Here is a 24,027-nt window from a genome sequence, read left to right on the forward strand (position 1 = left end):
ATGTTCCTGCCTGAAAGAGCTAATGGAAGATCCATTCTAACCCCCTTTCTTTTCAGAACTGAGAAGACCAGGCTCGGGGCCGGGGGGAGGTGGGGGCGGAGGCATGTGGGATCCAGGCATTAGAGCTGGAGTGGGGGGCGGGAGGGGCAGCAGGTGAACCGGCAGCATCCTACCCCCATGCCGGCCTCCCCTTGGCCTTCCTCCCTGCACACTCTGCCCCCAGGTTCCAAGGTGTCTTAACCAGTGAGACCCAATCACTCGCCAAAAAGGCTTTTAAGAATTACATCTTGGAGTTCCTGTCTTGGCGTTCCCGTCATGGCGCAGCGGAAATAAATCTGACTAGGAAACATGAGGTTGCAGGTTTGATCCCTGGCCTCCCTCAGTGGGTTAAGGCTCCAGGGTTGCCGTGAGCTGTGGTGTAGGTTGCAGACGTGGCTCAGATCTGGTGTTGCTGTGGCTGTGGTGTAGGCCAGCGGCTACAGCTCCAATTCGACCCCCAGCCTGGGAACCTCCATATGCCACGGGTGCGGCCCTAAAAGGACAAAAGACAAAAAAAAAAAAAAAAAAAATTACATCTCTTCCTGGCTTTCCAACATAGCTCCTCCGAACCCTTTCCCACTTCTTCAAGCCATCACTCCCCAACTATCATTTTTGGCAAATGATGCCACTTCCAACGTGCCAGAGATGAAAGTTACCAGCTTGGGACCGACCCTAGGCTTCCCTCCCCTGCAGCTGCACATTTCTCTGTATCTCATCCCATCCCTTCCCTCTTCCTTTGCTAGGCTAATCACACCTTCTCTGATCTGTGCTGTCATTCCAGGCCCCTCTTCCTCCCCAGGCCACCGTCACGTTCTCCTGGGGCCACTGCAGACCTGTCCTGGAAGCAGCCCCCTTCCTCCGGTTTACAGAAACGTGGGCTCTCCCCAAATCTCTCCGTTTCCTCTGAAGCATGCCTACCTCCCCTCACCAAACGCCTTTACCTGCCACTGCTTTTCTTCCTCCTCAACAAACACTCACCCCTTGCAACCTGGCTTATAGACTACGACCCATTTAAAAGCGTTTCTACAAAACCATTTCCTTTGGTCTTTTTTTTTTTTTTTTTTTTTTGGCTTATTAGGGCGGTACCCGCAGCACATGGAAGTTCCCAGGTTAGGGATCGAATCAGAGCTACAGCTGCCGGCCTACACCACAGCCACAGCAACACCAGATCCAGCCGGGTCTGCGAACTACACCACAGCTCACGGCAACACGGGATCCTTAACCCACTGGGTGAGGCCACGGATCGAACCCACAACCTCATGGATCCTGGTCGGGTTCCTTAACCATGGAGCCACGAAGGGAACTCCCTCCTTTGGCTGTATTTGATAGCGCATTTCTCTTTCTCGGTTTTCTTCCTGAGGTTTCCACGATGGCATATGACCCAGGTTCTGCCTCCTCTTCAGCCTCCTCTATCTCCCAATGTCTGTGGCCAGGAGGCTTCTGTGCCCCGCCTTTCATCCCCATGGGGCCACCTCTTACCTGATTTGTCACTGTGCTTTCACCGCTTTCCCCGCACTTGAAGACACTGCCAAGGCCTCAACCTCAACTTGTCTAAATTCCTTATCTCCCTCACAGATGAGTTTCTTTTCCTACCCTGGCTGTGACTGCCAATGGTGTCTTCATCTTTATTTTTATGCATTTTTTATCCATTATTTTGGCCACATTCAAGGCATGTGGAAGTTCCCAGGCCAGAAATCCAACCGAGTCACTGCAGTGACCTGAGCTGCTGCCGTGACAATGCCAGATCCTTAACCCTCTGAGCCACCAGGGAACTCTGGTGTCTTAATCTTTAGAGTCATCTTTGGCTCCTTTTCTGCCCTCCTCCTTAAACTCTGTGATAAACTTTGGTATTTTTACTCTATCCTAATTCCTTTACTTAAAGGGAAATATTTATTATGACTGATAAACTCACCTTCATGCTCATTTTGAATATCACAGATGCAGATGGTGTCTCCTCCTCCCTGCAATCCCACCTTCCCTTTCCTTCCTGTTTCAATCCACTCTCCTGAGCCCAGTGTCTGGGAGGCCTCCAATTTGCCCATGGTCAGCCTTGACCTTGGCCCCTGCCTCCCCTGACTTCTTTAGTTAACCTAATATCTGGCCCCAGCAGACCAGCCACAGCTCTCTGCCAAGGGCAACTCATTCCTAGCCTCTGCCAGGAACCCGTTCTCACCTCCCACCTATGAGGGCAGAGGAATGGCCTCCACCTTGGCGCCTCCATCTTGTTCCCAGAAGACCAATGACTGCATAGTCATCACCTGGAGTTGGCTGATGAAATCAGTTCCAAGGCCACATCCAGGTTCAGTGGGAAAGAGGGTGCTGTTAGATGATGTCATTTTGGCCAAGCAGGGGATAATGGTAACAGGAATGCTACAAAGCGGCCATCTGCATTCCTGCCAGCAGTGAGCATGCCCTCAGCTGAAACCCACCATTTCTTTTCTACTTCTTTCATGGCATTAAAAACGTTGCATTTTGGAGGTCCGGTTGTGGCGCAGTGGAAACGAATCCGACTAGGAACCATGAGGTTTTGGGTTTGATCCCTGGCCTCGCTCAGTGGGTTAAGGATCTGGCGTTGCTGTGAGTTGTGGTGTAGGTTGCAGACTCGGCTTGGATTCCGAGATGCTGTGGCTCAGGCGTAGGCCGGCGGCTACAGCTCTGATTAGATCCTTAGCCTGGGAACCTCCATATGCCGTGGGTATGGTTCTAAAAAGGCAAAAACAAAACACAACAAAAAAAAGTTGCATTTCAACAAACAATCATTCTTTGCATGCATGTATGACATTGCACTTGTTTGGGTCAAGGACTATAACTAACTCCTCTTAGTTTCCCTAACAATATCTTCATTGTCTTGCTCATATTGGGTAACATCGGATCAATAGAGCAGGGGTTCTTGTCATTGAGGTTTCAGTCCAACCTGAGAAAGGTTTGGGGCTCTGGAACCCTTTGGCAGCATACTTCTCAAGAAAGCAGGCCGTTCAGGTTGGCCTTCAGGGCTATGTCCCCACATACATAATAACTGAGGCTTCCAGAATGACAGTCTTATTCCCATAATCAAAACAAAGGAGCCACACCTAGTTGAGGGAGGCTGTGACTGGCTGACCGCCATGGAGCAGAGGCATTAAAAATACCAACAGCAGAGGGCGCTGTGAGCCCCCAGTGATCCAGACCTCCATCACGCTGTGATGGAAGCTTCTGGAGAAAACATTTATTGAGCATTTACAAAGTGCCCTGCAGGTAGAGAGGTGAAGCCTTGCATTTTTCTTACTGCATGACCTTAAGTGCAAGATCTCTCTGAGCCTCAGTTTTCCTGTCTGTAAACTGCAGTGACAGTGCTTGCCCTTTCTTGGGGAGAAAGACAAATAATGTAGCCACCTCCTCAAGCAAAGTGCAAAGGCTCTTTGGCAAAAACGACTGTCAATATTATAAAGAGGGGTATATTGTCACACTCATTTCCAGATAAAAGAATGGATTCCCAGAGCTTTACTCATTAAGCTAGTTACTTGGGTCAGAAAGAGGGGTGGGCGCTAATCCTGTCCATCTGACTCCAGGGTCCTCATTCTTTCCACAGGACTAACTACATATGGGCAGCCTCTTGGGGATTGAATTTACTGCACTGCTCTCAACCATTAATTCCTACCGAATGTAATTTTATTGAACGTGAATTAGCTGGTTATGAATATAGATGATCCGAGTAAATAGGTCTTTACTAAAGATGTGTTACTGGTCAATATTCAGTGTCTGAGTCCAATGAGAACGCCAGGAAAGGACTATGAAAACAAGATATGCCCTCAGAGGGGACCAGTGCCATCCACCGGGCTGGAAGTCCCTTGTGAGCTTCAACTCCTATTCCAGGCCCCTCTGTGGTCTCCTCAAGCTTCCTGGCCAGACTTGTACACAGAAAAGCCTCCCCTCCTCTCCTTGCCTGACAAGTGTTCTCACTTCAGTTGTAACGCCTCTGCCTTAGGCCTCCTCCTCAGAAAGATCCCCTCTTCAGGGAGAACCCCTCCTCCTCAGGAAGACCCCCCCCTTCCTCCTCAGGGAGGCTCCCTCCTCCTCAGGGAGGCTCCCTCCTCCTCAGGGAGGACCCCTCCTCAGGGAGAACCCTTTCTCCTCAGGAAGACCCCCTCTTCCTCAGGGAAGCCCCCTTCTTTTTGGGGAGACCCCCTCCTCAGGGAGACCTCCTCCTCAGGAAGGCCCCCTCCTCAGGAAGACCCCCCTCAGATTACTCAGTTCTCAGTGTCCCTACAGTACTTTGTCCTCACCTCTGAACCAGAACTTCCTACCTCGTACTGGACAATTCATTCACCTGGATGTCTCCTTCCCACTAGCCTGAAACTTCCTTCAGACAATGAAGCTAGTGGCTCATCTTGGCATTTCCAGGGCTTTGCTAAGAAGACAAAGGACGCAGAGCAGGGTCGGATGAGGTATTCATTGAGTGAATGAAGTCATCTCGTCCACCTTCCCGTGTTTGAGTTCAACCAAGCACTGTATTTGCTATTTTGGTTTTATATGGACCACATGCTGGTGCCTTCTGGCCTCCCCTTAGAAGACACACTGCACAAGCTGATAAATATTCCTTGCTGGCTGCGTTCTGTCACTGTAGCCTGTCTGCCATCCACACAGAAACAGCCACAGCCTGGGGACCACCTTATTCTGTGCACCCAAGGCAAAACAGTGATTCAACACTTCCAAAACAGGCACGCAAGATGCAAATGGCTTCAAAAAATAGATCCAAAGGCAAACTGAACACAAATACCAAAGGGGAAAAAAAAAAAAAAAAAAAAAAAACAGGCAAAGAGAACGAGCGAGCTACATGGAAGTCCAGGCAGGTTTAATCAGGCTCTGCCCTGCGGACTTGCTGACACACACACGGGTACCCTACACACGAAGGCCACTGGAGGCCTTCTAGGACCACTGGAATTCAGCAGATGCTTCTAGATACTGTCCCCCCCCCACACACATTCTTTGAGAATAGCAAGGAGGTTCGTCGAAGGTGCAAGACAGTCTGTGACTAGAGGACTGTCAGACATTATTAAGCACCTACTGTATGCTTGGCATATGGCTAGGTGCTGTCACCCACCTACCTCACTGCATTGGCCAAAGTCGCTTATTAGTTTTACTTTACAGTTGGAGAAATGGAGGTTCAGGGTTTATGATTTATAAACGTCAAACTGTCAGGGGGGAAGCACACAGACTGGCTCCCCAGTCTGCCCAATTCTCTGTTTAATACACTCTCCATCACCCACAGACGTGCAAATGTTGGTTAAGAAACTAAGCCTGTGGCTTGCTATGGTTGTCCGTGTGAACTGGAGGCTCAACGCTCAGCTGGCAGTAGCCCTATAAAGGACTTGGGGAGGATGTCCCCACGTTCATCCCCTGAATGAAGGGGCTGGAGGGGAGCACGCTGCCTGGCATGTCCTCCCCACCCCCCTGCCCCCACCTCCACCTCCTGCAACACAGCTGAGGTCATAGCACCCAGCCTTGGAAGCTTCACCATCCATGCCCAGCCTGACTCCCAGTGCCACAGGTGGGCAGGGGGCTGTCTGAGGAGGGTACCCTGTGGCTGGAGAGCAGAACCAACCTGTCTGACTTAAACAGTAAGGGCGGGGCAGCTTCCCATGAAGATCCCATGAATGAGCGGCCACTTCCAGCCTCTGCAAACGAGGCAAACTTCCAATCTCCCCCCCTCCAGCCTGTACATACACCCAGCAAGGTCTCTGAGAAGGCTTGGAACTGCAACCTCCCCCCTCCCCACAGGAGAGGGAGCACAGGCCCTAGATTCAGGTGTAGGTCCCTGATACTAAGTTTCTTCCTAAGATTGGGGTGGGGGAGGGGAGAAGAGAGCCAGGCGAAGGGGGAAAAAAAATCAACCTCCTAAAGGTAGAAAATGATGAGAAATAGGAGTTGCAGATTAGTGCAAAGCCACATTCTAAAGAGAATGTCTTTTGGATCCGACAGCAGGATTCCATTCCTGCTTCCCCACCTAGTAGCTGTAGGTCCTGGACAAGTCCACCCACCTTTCTGAGGCCTCACAGTCCTTATCTGTAGGATGGGGGTCCTGCTGGCCGCCATCTTCCTTCCTCTGGTTCTCAGTCTCATTGTAACAAACAAGAGCTTGCGAGAGGATACAGGGTCCGTGGAAGCTATCACCTAAAGGTCCCAATGCCAGGCTGCAGGCCCAGTGTAACTGATCCTATGGGACCTTTCCAGAGCAGGCCCTCCCCTCCATATCCTCTACCTTAGCTCCTCTCTGAAGTACCCAGAAAACAGTATCTGATGTGCATTTCCTGAGTCCTTTGAATCCCCACCACCACTAATGGAAGTTAACTACTTAAAGACCATGAGCACTGAGCCTCCAGGCCTCCTGGAACCTAAGGACCAGTAATGTGAACCCCTGTGACCTCACCATCAGCCAATCAGAGAATGGTGCACTAAGCTGATCTCTCACCCTGAGACACCCCCCCACCTCCTGCCCCCAACCTGGCTTTTAAAAATGCTTTACAAAAACAGTTCAGAGATTTCAGGTGGTGGGTTTTTGTTTTTTTTTTGTTTTTTTTTTTTTTTTTTTTTTTCTTTTTTGGTGGGAAGCAAGCTACCTGTCCCTTTGCATGGCCTACAATAAATCTTTCTCTGCTCCAAACTCTGACGTTTGGGTTTGTTTGGCGAGGGGCACAGGAGCCAGCGCTAACCGGGGGGCACAGCAGAGGCGGGCTGGCTGTCCCAGGCCTGGGACTCCCGCTTGCACTGGGCTCCTTGGTTGAGGTAAAGTGAGGGCCTGGCTGGAACTGGGGGCGTCTGCCTTCCTCTCCCCGCTGATGGTCCCTTCCCAGCCCCTACCTGGCCAACTTGGCCGGTTCTAGGGGAGACTCAGCCACTCTGCTTCTGTCTCCCGAGAGAAGGAGTTGGGGACCGAGACCACCTCTCTGCTTCCCCCTCAACCCCTCCCCGCCATGGAAAGCAAGATCCTCTTTACTCCAGCGGGATGGCCGCTGGGTGAGAGTGAGGCAAGCTCTCCCGGTCCCCTGAGCGCGGTGGGGGGGCACCTTCTCAGGGTGTCTGCCTTAAGTCCCGGGAATGGGGCGGGGAGGAGGGGGAGGCAGAACACATTTCTAGGCTACTGGTGGCTTTTCGCTCACCTGCGGGCCCTGCCGCGGAGCGGAGCATCACTTGGCTGGTGGGCTGGGGAAGGTTCTGGGCACAGGGACGTCTCAGCCTGCGGCGACCAGCCCTCTCCCGACTCGGCAGCCGAGCAACGCCTCTGGTCTGCTTGGGGGCAGGGTGAGGGGGAAGGGTTCCAAATCCAGGGGACTCGGGACAGGCCTGGAAGGAGCTGAGGCGCTGCCGACAGCTGCGCGGGGGCCGCCCGGGAAGGAGGCAGCCGGATGGGCAGCCCGCAGCCCCCGCAGCAGCTCCGGGCAGCGGGGCGGCCGAATCTCCACCCCCGCAGGAGGCAGGAGCGCAGCACTGCGGGCGGCACTGCCCAGGGAGGGGGCAGGTAAGGGGGTGCGGGGACCCCGCGCCGGGCCCCGCCGCCCCGGGCCGTTACCTTCCACTTTGGTGAGGGTCAGGACCGGACTGTTGCAGGCGCTGAGCGGGGCCACCCGGGCCGAGTGCTTCTTCATGATGAGCCGTCCGCCTGCAGGAGCGCCGCCGCGGATCGCCTACATCCTGGGGCCGGCAGGAGCGCGCCTCGCGGGCCGGGTGGCCTCCCCCGAGGAGGAGCGCGAGCGACTGGCCGCCCCGGCCCTGCCTCCCCGGCTGCCGGCCCGGTTCCCGTCCCCGCGCGACTCACTGCGGCGGCCGCCCGGCGGAGCGCATGGTCCCCGGCAGCGCAACCACTGCACACAGCGCGCTCACAGCCTCCCGCTCCGAGGTTGCTGCAAACTCCAACGTCACGTCCAAGTGCACTCCCCACTCCCACCCAGCGGGCTCACCTGCTCCGCCCCCGCCCCGGGACGCCCAGCCCCGCAGCCCGGCTTCCTCCCTGGGCGCCCGGTCCCGGTTGCCTCGGGTCAGAGCAGCTCCCCGGCCGAAGCGACCCGCGCGCGGCAGGGGAGGCCCCGCGAATATAGTCTTAGCGGTTCACAAGTTCAAACAGGGTTGTCTCCTCGGACAAAATCCTGAAGTGTTGCTTTACAGGAAAAGTCAGAAAAAGGCTTGCATTAACTTCTCCGGAAGAGTCTGGAGGCACCTGATTCTGTCTGATCCCGGTGGACAGTTCTTTTTTGAGGAGATGAAGAGTCCATAGAAGCTGAACAGTCCCAAGCAAGCCTGAGATTTCTGCTCCAGGGCCCCAGTCGGGAGACGCCAAACAGCCAAGCAGTGGAGAAAGCTTCAAACCAGCTCCCAGGTTTTTTTTACTGCAACAGCAGCTCTGGCTTTTGCCTCTGCAGGCACTGGTCTCACTGCTCCCACTCAGACACACCTGTAAGTTACTGGCCAATGATGCTTGTTAAAAAGCAGTGACATACCTACTGCATCACTTGCCTGGGAGATCTCTGAGTGACTACCCAGTCCCCGGAGCCTTTATCCCGGGACCATGCATCTTCAAAGGTGCCCTGCTGTGCCTGCAGGTAGGATGCACAGGACCTTATGGACACAGCATTCACACATGACCAGCCATCAGTTATTAGTTTTGGTCTTAGTCCTCACTGGGCATCTGAAGGTTCAGTGGTGATTCAAGATGGGTTTTGCTGTTATTGTTAAATCCTTACCCAGAGTTTCAGAACTTCCCACTCTACCTGGTTTCCTGTCTCAGTGTTGATATTCTCCTGTATGATGTCATTCTTGTCCCCTATAAGAGAGTACCTCAGTTGCATGGTGGAGGGGGAGAGTGGGAGGAGAGAGTGACCTTAGAGCTATGAACTTTCCTAGCCTGGCACCTACTAGATGCCTCTGGCAACATCCACCTGCTTACGCCCAGGGCTGTGGTAGAAGCAGTTGGTCTTGTAGGGTTCTTGTTATGATTTGCCCTCCTGAACAGCCATGATGAACAGAGTGGCTCCCCAGTCTCCAAAAAACAGGGCTTTCAGAACACTTTCCCCATCACTACAGCCAAGGAAGGGTCTCCTCAGCGCCCTCTAGTGGTAGCCTCCGCACTGCGCCTCTCACGGGGAGCTTGTCCCAAGATCCTGAGATGACACCATAGTCATTAACCAACCATTCCTTCTCTTTGTGAAAATTAAGCACAAATGAGCTTAAAGAAAGAAAGAAAAAAAAAAAAGCTCTTCTATTATAGAGGATTTTTCAACATAATATTCCTGTGTATTGTTTCAAGTTCTTCAATCAACATTTACTATCTACACAATAAACAACCACATCATAATGGTACCTATTTTTAGAGCAAGTATCAAGTTCTGTGTTAAGTGCTTTACATAAATCATTTCATTTTCTACTCACAGGAGCTCTGTAAGATCCTTGTTACCTTGTTTTACAGATGGGTAAATGGAGGCTAAGAGAGGTTAAATAAAATGTTCCAGGTCTTAGAGTAACTGCCTGAGCAGGGATTTAAATCCAAGTCTGAACAAATCAAAAGCCTGCACTTGCAACTGCTCTGTGGTCCGCTTACATTATAAACATCAAACGCAAACATTTCACATAACTCTTCCAATTCAGGTGGGAGATGCATCATCCGTAATCCATTTCCTTTCATTTGAAAGTGGTTTTAAAAGATCCTACGAGCTTGCACACCTCCTGGAAGACCTCAGTCGTGCTTGCCTGGGTCCTCCCAGCACTGCACACTGGCCTATCCACACTTACTATCTGCACGGATCATAGCAAAAGTGCCCAATAAGTGTCTGATTGTTTCTGAAGGTATCTACTTTCTATTTAAAATAATGTTAATGTCCAAGTCAGACAGATGATTAAAGTATAATTAAAACCCCCTGCCATTCATTTCGGTCATTAATTAACTGTCACCTAATTTTTTTTTTTTTTGCCCCCTGCAGGATGCTCCAGAACCTTCTGATAGCTGAAAGGTCATCACCTTCTGTTAATTTCTGCTAATCAAAGAAGGGGTACCTGAGTGCCTGCTGAGGAGCAGTGGGTTAAGAATCCAGCTGCAGTTGCTCATCTCCTCCAGAGATGCAGGTTTGAACCTAGGCCCAGCACCGTGGGTAAAAGATCTTGCATTGCCACAGCAGCTGAGGCTGGGATTTAATCCCTGGCCCGAGGGAACTTCCATATGCCTTGAGAGAGGCCGTTTAAAAAAAAAGAGACATTACTGATTTTCAACTTCTTCTCCTTAATTTTAATTACTGAGTGCTGTTTCTTTTTTTTTTCTTTTCTCTATATTCGACTCCATCAGCCTTGTGTGTTCCCTCACGTTGTATTTCAACAAAACAAACAAACAAAATCTTACCTCCCTCCTGAAATAACAGACTTTCTACACTCCTTTTAAGTCTCTACTGCTTCCCATATGAATATGGAAGCTCCTCAGTTCACATATTTTTGGGGAGTAGGGGTGGTGGGGATACATGTTTAAAAACTCAAAGTTATTCTAGAATGTTAACTGTGTGCTGGTGTACGAGCACATACTGGTATTTTGAGAATTCCAACAATTTAAAACTCTATGATAAAGTTAGCATATAAAAGGAGTTCCCTGGTGGCTCAGCAGATTAAGGATCACTGCATTGTCACCACAGCAGTGTGAGGTTGATTCCTAGGCTGGGGAATTCTACATGTGATGGGTGTCGCCAAAAAAAAAAAAAAAAACCAAATTAAAAAGAAAGAAAGTTAGGCATAGTGACATCTCAGGGATACCTAGAAAATCACCAAGTTCCCCACTCAACAGCCAAATCTCAAATTACCAAAAAAAAAAAAAAAAGGTGCTAACAAGTTTTTCAACAAAGAGAGCGACATGATCCCTGAAATACCTATGGAAGCAACTCTGGATAAATAGTATGCAGGCAAGAGGATGGGCCATTTGACCTCCGACCCCGGTTTCTCTTTGGAAGGTGTTTGTGTGCACTCATAACTACAGGATGTCATTGGGCAGACATCTATCTTAAATCTGGTATCACAGGAGTTGATCTGAAAGGGGGTGTAGGGTGACTGTTTCAGGTCATAATCACTCACAGACTTTCCTTGTCATCTTCGGAAGATACACGGCACAGTGGTTCACCCACCCAAGCCAAGCATTTCCTCAGTTTTCTATGAAATGGTTGCTGTGTTGATGGAAGCCTGATCTTTGTCACTAACCCCACTCTCTCCTTTGTTTTCCTCATCGACGCAGTTGAGGAGGTGAGATATTTAATGGTAGTTTGTGGTACAGGAGGCTTATAAAGAAGAGATAGGTTTGGTGTCTTTGGTATTATAGCCCAAACATTGCAATAGGTTCACTGAATAGATAGGCGGGCCACAAGCCTCTGATACAGACCTTACATACCAGGAGCCTGAGTTTCAGACTCCCTAGTCTGGCTCCAGCAGCCTCCCTGCCATCTCCCTAACCCCCGACTTGCAAACCAAAGAGAAAGAAGTGAAAGAGATCTCGGGTAAGAAAGGAGAAACAGCCAGTTTCTCCAACCACCAAGTGGCTCTATTTCCGCTGCAACTCGTGAGGTCCACCCATGGCCCTTTAGGAAGAAAAAGGCAGATAAGCCTGGGGTGAATCATCGGGAAGCACCTGGCTGATTCCTCACATTCTGGAGGCTTTTACCACTTTTCCTTCTGGCCCTGGGCTCCCAGCTGGCCTTACATTCTGGCTCCAGGCTCCCCACATGACCTGCTTTGCCCAAACAGTCTGTTCTGCCTTCCTGAGCGGACGCATAGGTCTTCTGTCCATTGTGGGGGGCTGGTGGTCACCGGCCTGTTCTCTCCTCTGTGCTGGTACGTGCATACCTGTGCTCCTACTGTTTTGTCCCAAGAAGGCATCCAATCCCTTGGGTGGGCCTAAGTGGTACCTGAGATTCTGGAGGCCAAGACAGCATGGAAAAAGCCTGAACATCAGCCAACAGTGTGAATTTGAAATCCAGCCCCACCAGGAAGAGTGGCCAACCTTGAGCGGTCACTCAGCCTATTTTGGCCTTGGTTGCCTAATTAGGGCATGAGAGGGTTTTTTTTTTTTTTTTTTTTCCTTTTTAGGGTTGCACCTGGGGCATATGGAAGTTCCTGGGCTAGGGGTCAAATCGGAGCTGCAGCCCACAGCCTCAGCGAAGCCTATACCATGGCGGCAGCAACACGATATCTGAGTCACATCTGTAACCTACACCACAGCTCACGGCAACACAGGATCCTTAACCCACTGAACAAGGCCAGGGATCGACCCCGAATCCTCATGGAGACTATGTCAGGTTCTTAACCTGCTGAGCCATAATGGGAACTCCCTGAAAAGGTTTTTCTTTTTTTGTTTTTGTCTTTTTGCCTTTTCTAGGGCTGCACCCACGGCATATGGAGGTTCCAAGGCTAGGGGTCGAATCGGAGCTGTAGCTGCTCGCCTATACCACAGCCACAGCAACGCCAGATCTGAGCCGTGTCTGCAACCTACACCACGGCTCACGGCAACACGGGATCCTTAACCCACTGAGCGAGGCCAGGGATCAAACCCGCAACCTCATGGTTCCTAGTCAGATTCGTTAACAACTGAGCCATGACAGGATGCCCCTGAAGAGGTTTTTCAAACTATGTTTCTGGTCTCTGGGCAAAACAACTCTATGTTTATCTGTTGGGGGTTCCGTGTTAGACTTGGTTTATTACAAAGTTGTCACTATTAATTCGACCAAGGCTAGGGGTCGAATCGGAGCTGTAGCTGCCAGCCTTTGCCACAGTCACAACGCCAGACCCAAGCCACGTCTGCGACCTACACCACAGTACAGAGCAATGCCAGATCCTTAACCCACTGAGCGAGGCCAGGGATCGAACCCTCAACCTCATGGTTCCTAGTCAGATTTGTCTCTGCTGTGCTACGATGGGAACTCCAAAATACATCATTTTAAAAATTAAGAAAATATATTTTACGTGTACGAACATACACATATATATAACTGACTTTAAGAAAATATGCCTTTACCACTTGTTAGCACTTCTTTTCCTTTTATTCTAGTCTGTTCTTTCATTGCAAAAAAACTGCTGAATGGGGTCTGCTAAGTTGGTTTCATTCTACCTCACTCCTGGGTCATAATCCATGTGGTCTGAAAAAATACTGTGAACACTTATATTCTTTGTAAATTATGTGAAGAGCTTTACTTAATCTGTTCAAATAACAGTTAAAAATCCAGCTAAGATATTCAATAGTCAGAAAACAGACCACTTAATTCACTGTTTCAGAGTCCTTTACAGTATTAAGCAGTAAGAGTAACAAATTATTTCTGTGGTTACTGGGGTTTAAAAATATCCGCTTAAAGTAGTTCCAGGAACCAGAAATGGAGTTTTACCCAAAAAAGCCAGTCTGCAGGCATTCAGAAGCTGGATGGAGTGGAGCAAGCCTTGGTATTTCCAACAGGAAAGAAAGTTTAATGGTGAAAAGAAGAAGTTGACTCTCCTCAAGCATCAGGCAGCTCATCGTGCTGATGCAGCGGGAATAATCAATACCTTTTTTCAATCACTTCAACTGCCAGGGCAGGAAACAAGACGGCAGCCTTGCCCACCTCACAGCTCCCTTCTCTTCCTCAGCGACATGTATCACCAGGACACATCCCGACTCATTAGGGTCCCACGAAGACTTCTCTTTCTCTAAGGAAGAAGGTCAAGGTTGGATAACTCCGGGCAGGACATCAAGAGGCAGCTTACTGGATGTCATTAGACATATTCCAGACACTTCCCATGATGGCACGTCCATGACTGCCCCATGGTGACCAGACAGCAGCCGGCCCTTGGCCATGCCGGACCCAGAGCCGGGATCACAATGAACAAGGGGGAGGCACAGAGGCGGGAAAGGGGTGTCTGGGATCCTAGTCAGGAGCCTGTCCTATGCTCAGCGGCAGACACCAGGGGGCAGCCACCCTGGGAGAGCAGCACAGCAGGGGGTCAGTGGGTGGAGGTCCCAGGTGGATGCTGGAGTAGACTGGGGCTCCCTCTCCTGGGGCTTCTGAGACCTAGCTAGGTGCCAACATGGTTGAGGGGTGCAGAGGGACGGCACAATGTCTGGTCCCCAACAGGTACTCAAAAAGTGATCAGTCTTGGGAAACGGACCTGTCAGCTCCCACACACCTCTTCCAAAACTGTGAGTCAGGAGTTCCTGTTGTGGCTTAGTAGTTAGCAAATCCGACTAGCAAAACCATGAGTTTGTGGGTTCGATCCCTGGCTTTGTTCAGTGGATTAAGGATCTGGCGTTGCTGTGAGCTGTGGTGTAGGTTGGCGGCTACAGCTCCGATTAGACCCCTAGTCTGGAAACCCCCATATGCCGCGGGAGCGGCCCTAGAAAATACAAAAAGACAAAAAAATAAAAAAAAAATCCAAAAAACAAAACAAAACTGCAAGTCAGTATGGAAAGGGGGGACTGCTTACAAACGATTTCATTTGGGCAACTTACTCAATGGCTCCATGCTCAGCCATTTCATCCTTAAAATGGAGATGATAATAATAGCAGATGCTTCTGGTATTGCTGTGAAGAGGCGGCCGCTGCCACCTGGGAAGGGAGTGTAATTTCTGTGGTGAATGGTGAGCACTAGGGACACGTTAGGCACTATTTGCAGTCTCTCCCTCCAGGTTCTTTCATGGGGCCGGGCCATGTCTAGTTTGTTGTATCTCCGGGGCTGACCACAAGGCTTATGCAGCTGGTGCTGAAAGGAGGAAGGAGGAGAGGGAGGAAGGGAGGAAAGGGGGAAAGGGAAGGAGGGAGCAATGGAGAAGAAGGAGGAAAAGGGATATTCACAGGACCCAGAATTTAGTTTTCTAGGGCTTCGCCCTCCGCCCTGGACTGTGCCTTCTGCCTGCCTGGTAACGGGGGACAGCCGGGCTGGCCGACTCGCCCTGCACAGGGCTCTCTGCCCCTCACTGGCTTCATCTCAGAGGACGTGCTTTGGAGACCAGGACACTGGACTCAAGGTGAAGAGACAGATCCGATGCCACTTAGTTCAGAAATAGCTGCCTGCCCGGTTCCGGATGATTCATCCACCACAGCTGGCCTCCCGTCTGATCCCTCTGTTCTTCCTCCTCCACAGGCTGGGAACTGCAATACTGACCTACATCCCCGTCAGCAGCAGGGGTCGACTCCCTTGGCTGGTGTGGCTTTCCAAGGGTGAGGCAAGGGGACTGGCCTTCAGCCTCGGCTTGAAAAGGGGAGAGATGAAGGGGTTTGGGAAGGAGCTGCTCCACTCCTGAGTTATGGAGGGCAGCGGAGGTCAGAGGGTCCCCGTTGGGCGGACATCGCTGAGGCCAGGGCCTGTCCGAGGCAAGGATCACCTCTGCCCTGCCCTGGGGTTATCTGCACACTCTCTTCAGTTCCTGCTAGGCTGTAAGCACTGTGAGGTGGGGACCCTGCCCAGGGACAGGGTCTCAGAAAGCACTGTGGACAGAAGCAATGACAAGTCACCAGGGAGAAAGAAGATGGAACTTGCCAGGGGTTGAGGTGGACAAGAAGCTGCCTCCAGAGAGGCAGATTCAGCAGGACGGCAGAGGTGGGCTGGGCTTCTGTCGGGATGGGCTTCCAGGACCAGCCCTGGAAATGGCCCTTTAGGAAACAAGAAAGTCCTGCCCATGTGTCAAAGGCGCTGCAGGCAGCACAAACCCCGTGTGCTCCCCACCATCCCTGATGCCTGCTGGCTTCTTTCTTCTCCCAAAGTCCTGGTTCTTCTCCTCGCTCAGGCTGGTGGGTCCAGGAAATAGCCCAGCCTGGGTGGCTGGCCTAACCCTGCCCCCCACACATCCTAAAAACACCAGAGGCTTCCGGGGATCAAGGAGTCTGCGTTTCCTGGTAGGAGTGGCCTGGGGGGGGGATGTGCCACCAAGTGCCACACACAGGTGCCTGATGGCTACATACCACACTTCCTGTTTCCGTACATTCCCCAATCCCAGCAGCTGCTGCCTGCCTGACTCCAGGCCCATTGTCCCCCTCGCCACGTGGAAGCTCCTGGAAGTGTCTTCTGCTGACCTGCTCCTGGAATTCCTGCACCTGCAGTCCTCCCAGGCTTTTTCCCTGGGGAGGAACTTTCTCCTGCTCTTGGTGCCCTTGGCTCCCACCCAAAGAAAAGGCCAACCTGCTCATGCCAGTGGGTTTCTCTCTGTGCAGAGCTGCTCTCTTCAGAAACCCTCAGGCCCTGCCCTGGCTTCTGGCTGTTTTCTGCCACCTGAGAAAGGTGGGACCCTGGTGGCAGGTGGCGAGGCCAGGTTCTTGGTGTGAGAGGGACTGCAGTGTGGCTCCCGCATTCCTGGGGCTTCTGCTCTTGGCCACTTGCCCTGACCCATCACTTCCCTGAAAGCCTTCGAAGCAGTGTGGATTCTGTTCTGGGGGGCATGCTTCCTGCTGGGGGACAATGAAGGTGAGTCCTGACCAGTGACATTCCATGCATAACAGGAAGACTACCACCTCAGAGCACAGCTGACTAGGTCCCCTGGAACTCTCTGGAAACCCCTGGATGACAGGGACAACTGGGCCTGTCAGAGCTTACTACCAACTGATCCATTGGCCAAGAAGTGCAAAGTGCTTCAAAGAAATCATCGGGTCTTCCCCCAAAAAGCACTGAGAATTGCCATTTTCTCCCTTGCCTTGCATAAGATATCTGGTGACCTGGCCTGGGCTGGTGGGGACAAAGCTACAGGGATCACCAGAGGACCGGGTACGGGACAAAGGGAGAGAGATGGTCCCGTGTTGAATCAGATATGAGGAGCACACCTCAGTTTTAAAAAAAATTTTTTCACAAAAGTGAACAAACCAAAATCCTGCTTGAAGCCATGTCTGTCTTTTGCTTTGGGGCTGAAACAGAAGGTTCCATAAATTTTTGGACAAAAGCAAGAACAGGTGAAGAGGCCAGAGGTCTGGAGGGAACGTCAGCACCTGATTAAGGCAGTTTGTTGAGCTCTTCCCCTCAGATGACAGCGGATGTAGAACAAGGGGACAAGCCCTAAGCTTTCCCTAGAGTTCCCCCCCCCCCAGGGGGGTGGGGGGCGGTGGAGGGTTAAATGCATGTGTGGTTTGTTCCTAAAATTATCTTGCTGTATTAGAGTCTCTCCATCTCGTAGGTTCCAAAACTATGTTCCAACAAATACTTCCTTGTCACTTTGACAAAAGTGAGCTTCTCTGTGCTTCAAAGGGCACACCCGAGGTGATGGCTTAGCGTCTAGCCCATAGTGCTGGTCCAGCTTCTCCATAACACACCAACACAACTGTGATCTCCTAGTTCGATGGGAACCTTTTGAAATTATCTCGCCCACATTTGTCCTTGGGTTTTGGTCAATCCTAACTTTGATGTTAGGATGGTGACCTTGGGAAGTTTCTGTGGAGGGGAGCAAAAATATTATCTTTTCTGAACGTTGGCGGTAGGTAGCTACTGAAGTTCCTACTAAATAAACACGTTTGGGTCCTAGAACTCACTCTTTCTATTTTTAGGAATATTCCCTAAGAACTCCTCTGATGTGAACAGAGATTTGTTACAAAGATGTTCATCTAAGTTTTATTCTTACTTCATAAGTAAGAAATTGTTCAACAATTGAAATTAAATATTTGACAGTAGGGACATGAAAAAGAAAGTGGGTGTATTTACACAGAAGCGTATAACAGAGCTGATAAAACAAGTTAGTCAGTAACACAGGGAAAGCGCTAGAGAAAAAATAAAGTGCACATTTTATCCAAAATGATCTTTCCATATACTACATACTCCTTTCATTTGCAGATCATGTCCCTCATGTGTGTATATATTCGGGAAAAAAACCAGGAGTTCCTGCTGTGCCACAGAATCTGACTAGGAACCATGAGGTTGTGGGTTCAATCCCTGGCCTCGCTCAGTGGCTTAAGGATCCCGCGTTGCCATGAGCTGTGGTGTAGGTCGCATATGTGGCTTGGATCTGGCGTTGCTGTGGCTGTGGTGTAGGCTGGCAGCTATAGCTCCAATTTGATCCCTAGCCTGGGACCTCCATATGCCGAGGGTACGGCCCCCACCAAAAAAAAAAAAAAAAAAAAAAAAGCAGAAAAAAACTGAATAGGCTAAAAAAATTAAGTAGGCTACCAGTCTCCCTGGCCCCCATTTTCTCAAACCCCACCACAAATAAAAACAGTGATTCATTCACTCTCTCCTTGAAGCTTCTCTAAGAGAGAAGGTTGTCTACTTTTGGAAGTTCAGTTCAGCAGAGAATAGGGTTGAGACCAATCTTGATACTTAAGAACAGTTTAAAGGGTTTAAAAATGTGTCTCTTGTAAATAGACGCCAATGCTAATAAAAACAGGAAAAGTCTTCACACACAGGAGTGCATAAAATAATGGTGTGGCTGGTTTCTCTTGTAAAATATTTAGACAATTTCTATTCCTTTTATAGAAAACTCTTTTGGGTCCATGCTTGGAAAGCCATTGTTCCTCTGTCTTGGTAGAAGTGTCTATTATAACATCAAAAATAAATACACAGTTCCGCTTTCCGTGTTTTAAATATTTTGCTTTCTCACATCCTTTTTATATCCTTGCTGTGTAAATTTTCAGAAGGAGCTAGGACTGATTAAAAGGAGGATGAGAAAGGTGCTTTAATAAGAGCTCTGGCTTCTTCCTGCAGTGGGGGAGGAAAGGCAGACCTTGAACGCTCTTGAGCTGGGGAGAGGCACGGGTCCCCACCCCCTTGGGGGAGCTCTCCTGCGCTCAGCATCTTTCTCTTTGCCTTCTGATATCATCTGTCTTTGCTCCAATCTCAGTGACATCTTTCCTGGTCTCCTCTCTCCTGCATCTTTCCATTCCTGCTTGAACGTACTTTTAGCTTTCGCCCTTGAGTGTATCTGCGTGGAAAGGCTACTGAGTCAGTAGGTGTCTCAGGCAGGAGGACAGCCATCTCCTTGCAAACTAGCTGGGGGCCTTGCTGGCCCATCATCACAGCTTCAGGGCACAGGGTAGAAATTACTATGAGATATAGTTTTTTGTTTTGTTTTGTTTTTGACCACGCCCACGGCAAGTGGGAGTTTCAGACCTGGGATATTGAACCCACGCCCCTGCCACGCCCCTGCAGTGACAACACTGAATCCTTAACCTGCTGTGCCACAAGAGAACTCAGGACCTGGTTTTTCTATCTTTCTTTTTTTCTTTTTTTTTCTTCTTTTTTGCCTTTTCTAGTGCCACTCCTGCAGCGTATGGAAGTTCCCAGGCTGGGGTCCAATCGGAGCTGTAGCTGCCAGCCTTTGCCACAGTCACAGCAACATCAGTTACAAGCCACGTCTGCGACCTACACCACAGCTCACGGCAACGCCGGATTCTTAACCCACTGAGCAAGGCCAGGGATTGAACCTGCAACCTCATGGTTCCTAGTCGGATTTGTTAACCACCGAGCCACGACGGGAACTCCCAGACCTAGTTTTTCTTAAAGGGTTGGTGTATACCCACTACATGTCGGTTAGTAACATAAATACTTCTCAGCACAGATTTATTTGGTCTGATCCATTCTACTTCCTGAAAGCTCAAATGAACAAAATGTGGCACCAATTAATCCCTCCCCCTTCTCTCAAGCTTTCTTTCTCTCTTGGATACTCAAACATGTCCCTTTCCAGCTGTACCTTATCCCTCCTTGAAACCCACTCTTCTGGTAAAACTATAGAAATGGACACAAAAAAATAGAGCATCAAAAGGAAACCATCACGCACACTCGACTCCAAGCCTTGAACTCCCCGCTTTCAGTGGTGAGAATCAAGCCTGGTGCCATGCTGTGTGGGGCCCAGCTTCTGGGAAATGCTTCCATGAGAAGCTCATCGATTTCTGTTTTAACCTTGAACTGCTCATTTAAAGTCAGCTGGCATGAAATGCTCTATTGATAGCAGAAGTCTAATTTGGGATTTGTAGCAACCTGACACATCTAAGACACGAAGGCTGACTGTAGCTTGAAAAGTCTGCCCCCCAGCAGTGGTATTCTCAGGAGTTAAGGCACACTTCATCCATGGCCCTTGAGGCAATATTTGATTCATTCCTGAGATGGGAAGAAGAAATCACAAAGGATTCAACTCAGCTCTCTTTGGAGCTCATCAAGAAGAAAAGATGTAAATTTAAGGTGTTAGCATAAACTGGAATAAAAAAAAAGTCACTCTCAGAGTTCCCATTGTGGCTCAGGGGTAACAAATCCAACTAGTATCCATGAGGATGCTGGTTCCATCCCTGGCCTCCCTCACTGGGTTAAGGATCTGGTGTTGCTGTGGCTGTGGTGTAGGCCGGCAGCTGCAGCTCTGATTCGACCCTTATCCTGGGAACTTCCATACGCTGCAGGTGCGGCCATAAAAAGCAAAAAAAAAAAAAAAAAAAAAAAAAAAAAAAAAAAAAAAAGTCGTCACTCTCACTGCAAAATATTTACCTACAGCACTTCCCAGAAATTATATAGGTAAGACAACTTGTCTTAACCTGTAGGAAACTTCTCCATGGATGTGAAGGTCATGATAGACTCACCCTGGGATTCTGGGTACATGAGGCTTGTCCAATTCACAGCTGGGGCCTCTTCTGAATTTTGGTGACAGTTCCCTCCTGCTGGGCATTTGGGTAGGGCTGATAGACGGTGCCCTGGGCCCCTGCAAAGAGGGCCTGGACAATGTTTAAGAACCCAGATCCTCTTAGGAGAAAGGGTTTTGGAAATCACCTAGTACCTCACCCTTAATTTGGACCAGGAAGGAATAAAATTCAGAGGAATGCAGAGAAACAAAAGACCATGGCTATTCTGGGAACACTAAATAGAAGCAGCCTAAATATACTCCCAGAAGTGCAGGACAGCCAACATGATGAGGCCTGTCTCACAGCTGCCGCTGTTGGGAAGCCGAGAGTATTTTAGATCGATGGGACCTGCCTGCACTTCAGAGACTTTTTCAGAGGTTAAAAAAAAAAAAAGAGGCGACTCTTTCTTGGACTTCAGTTTTAAACTCTGGACAAGATTCAGGAAACTTACAATGCCTTTAAGGTGACTCGTTTTGGGGAAACGGAACTGTGCCTCTAGGAAAGACAAAATTCAACCTTAAAAAGACAATGTGATCATACTAAGGGAAGTAAACCAGAAAGAGAGAAACAAATACCATATGATAACACTGATATGTGGACTCTAAAATACGGCACAGACGAACCCATCTACAGAACAGAAACAGACTCAGAGACACAGAGAACAGACTTGTGGTTGCTCGGGGGAGGGGGAGGCAGTGGGATGGATGGGGAGTTTGGGGTTGGTAGATGCAACCTGTTCCATTTAGAATGGATGAGCAATGAAGTCCTGCTGTACAGCACAGGGAACTCTATCCATGTTCCTGGGATAGGACATGATGGAAGAGAATAGAAGAAAGGGAATGCGTGACTGGGTTGCTTTGCTGTACAGCACAAATTGGCACATCATAAATCAACTATACTCTAATAAAAAAAATAGATAAAGACAAAATGAGCGCTTCCTAGCTTCACGGGGACATTTCCTGGGAATTGGGGGTTTTAGTAAGGGAGATGGCATGTGAGTTAGGGCATCTGGTGAGGGGTTTTTTCAGAAAGCTAAGACATAGGAACAGTAACAAACTTTTGGGCTCCTCACCATTAGAAAGTGAAAAGATAAGAAATTAGTTTTTTATTTTTACTTATTTGTTTGCTTTTAAGGGCCACATCCTCAGCATATGGAGGTTCCCAGGCTAGGGGTCTAATTGAAGCTACAGCTGCCAGCCTACACCAGAGCCACAGCAACGCCAGATCCTTAACCCACTGAGCAAAGCCAGGGATCAAACCCACATCCTCATGGTTCCTAGTTGGATTCGTTTCTGCTGCGCCACAACAGGAACTCCAAGACAACAAATTAGAATGGAAGAAAATACTCCTAGACCACATATCTGATTAGGGTCTTGTATCCAAAATACACGAAACTCTGATGACTCAAGAATAAAAAGATAACCCAATTTAATATAGGCAGAGATGATTTTAAAAAGGGGCCAAAGACCTTACAGGTACCCCACCAAAGAAGATATACAGATGGCAAATAAGCCTATGAAAAGGTGTTCACTGTATGATCTAATGGATGTATAGGGATGTTGTTGTTTTAATTTGTATTTCCCTAATGACACCAGCAGGGAAATACAAATTAAAACAACAATATCCCTATACATCCATTAGATTGGCCAAAATCTGGACCACTGACATAGAACGCTGGTGAGAATGTGGAGCAACAGGAACTTATATTGTTGGTAGAATGCAAAAGGGTACAACCCCCTTGCCAGACAGTTTGGTGGTTTCTTTCCAAACTAAACACACTCTTACCATCTGATCTAAAAATCATGCTCCCTGGTGTTAACTGAGAGAACCTGAAAACTTGTGCCCATGCAAAAACCCACACATGGCCTTTTACAGCAGCTGTATTCACAACTGCCAAAACTTGGAACCAATCAAAACGTCCTTCAGTAGGTGAATGGGTCCAAAACCTGTGGTCCATCCAGACAATGGAATGTTATTCGGCACTAAAAGAAACGAGGAGTTCCCGTCATGGCACAGTGGTTAACAAATCCGACTAGGAACCATGAGGTTGCGGGTTCGGTCCCTGCCCTTGCTCAGTGGGTTAATGATCCGGTGTTGCTGTGAGCTGTGGTGTAGGTTGCAGATGCGGCTGGGATCCCTTGTTGCTGTCGCTCTAGCATAGGCCAGTGGCTACAGCTCCAATTGGACCCCTAGCATGGGAACCTCCATATGCCACGCGAGCGGCCCAAGAAATAGCAAAAAGACAAAAATAAATAAATAAATAAATAAAAATAAAAGAAACAAGCTATCAGGCCATGAAAAGACATAGAAAAACCTTAAATGCAAATTACCAAGTAAAAGTACCTGATGTGAAAAGGTTACAGACTGTAGGATTCCAACTATATGAAATTATGGAAAAGGAAAACTATGGAGACAGTAAAAAGCTCAGTGGTTGCCAGAGATGGGCTGTAGTGGAAAGGGGGAGAAATGAACAGGCAAGGTACAGAGGAATTTTAGGGCAGGGAAAATACCCTGTATGATACTGTCATGATGGGTCTATGTCATGACACGTTTGTCTAAAGCCACAGAGTGTACAGCACCAAGGGTGAACCCTAGGGCAAGCTATAAACTTGGAGCGAGTACGATGTGTCAGTGTAGGTTCATTCTTGGTAATACACGTACCACTTTGGTAAGTGATGTTGATAAATGGTGGAGGCTAGTTATGTGTTGGGTGTGTGTGTGTGGTGGGGGAGAAATCTCTGTACCTTCCTCTCAACTCTGTTATAAACCTACAACTGCTCCACAACAATGAAATCTTTAAAAAAGAAGAAAAGGCGGAAGGTCTGAATACCCATTTCTCTGAAAAAGATATATACAAGTGGCCAAAAAAAGCACATGAGAAGATGCACAACACCAGCAGACATCAGGGAATGCAAATCAGAACCACAACTTCATCGCCATCAGGATGGCTCAAACCAAAAAGGCAATAATAAGGGGAGTTCCCGTTGTGGCTCAGTCGGTTACAAGCCTAGTATCCATGGGAATTTGGCTTTGATCCCTGGCTTTGCTCAGTGGGTTAAGGATCTGGTGTTGCCACGGGCTGTGGTGTAGGTCATAAACTTGGTTCTGATCCCACATTGCTGTGGCTGTGGCGTAGGCCAGCAGCTGCAGCTCCCGTTCAACCCCCGGCCTGGGAACTTGCAAAAGCAAACAAACAAAAAACCAAACCAAAACGCAATGACAAGGGCTGAAGAGGATGTGGACAAGTTGAGAGGAAAACCTCAGACACTGCTGGTAGAATTGTAAAGATGGGCAACCCCTTAAGACAACCGTCTGTCAGTTCCTCAAGAGGTTAAACGTGGAGTTATTAATGTTACCCAGAAATTTCACCTCTAGGTATACCTGGAGAAATGAAAACACAAGTCCTGACAAAAACCATGTTCATAGTGACATATTCATAATAGTCCCAAATGGAA

The 24,027-nt window shown here is 49.1% G+C and overlaps 1 protein-coding gene across 6 annotated transcripts in view; it reads right to left on the reverse strand.

The window, feature by feature from the left end:
- Nucleotides 1-24,027, reverse strand: part of SLC35F3 (solute carrier family 35 member F3) — a 317,890-nt gene that overhangs the window by 87,624 nt on the left and 206,239 nt on the right. For 3 of the 6 annotated variants that reach the window (XM_005670968.4, XM_084996906.1, XM_001927867.8), the window contains exon 1: nucleotides 7,586-7,927. The exons of the other annotated variants lie outside the window; for them this stretch is intronic. In XM_005670968.4, coding sequence (XP_005671025.2) covers nucleotides 7,586-7,661 — 76 coding nt within the window. In that variant the 5' untranslated portion in view covers nucleotides 7,662-7,927. Of the gene's footprint in view, nucleotides 1-7,585; nucleotides 7,928-24,027 lie in introns of those variants that run through there. 6 annotated transcript variants of the gene reach the window in all.

This window comes from Sus scrofa, chromosome 14, assembly GCF_054392235.1.
Source record: "Sus scrofa isolate SSC_HxYL_T2T_F1_AM1 chromosome 14, Sscrofa_HxYL_maternal_Yorkshire_Landrace_v2.0, whole genome shotgun sequence".
NCBI classification, from domain to species: domain Eukaryota; kingdom Metazoa; phylum Chordata; class Mammalia; order Artiodactyla; family Suidae; genus Sus; species Sus scrofa.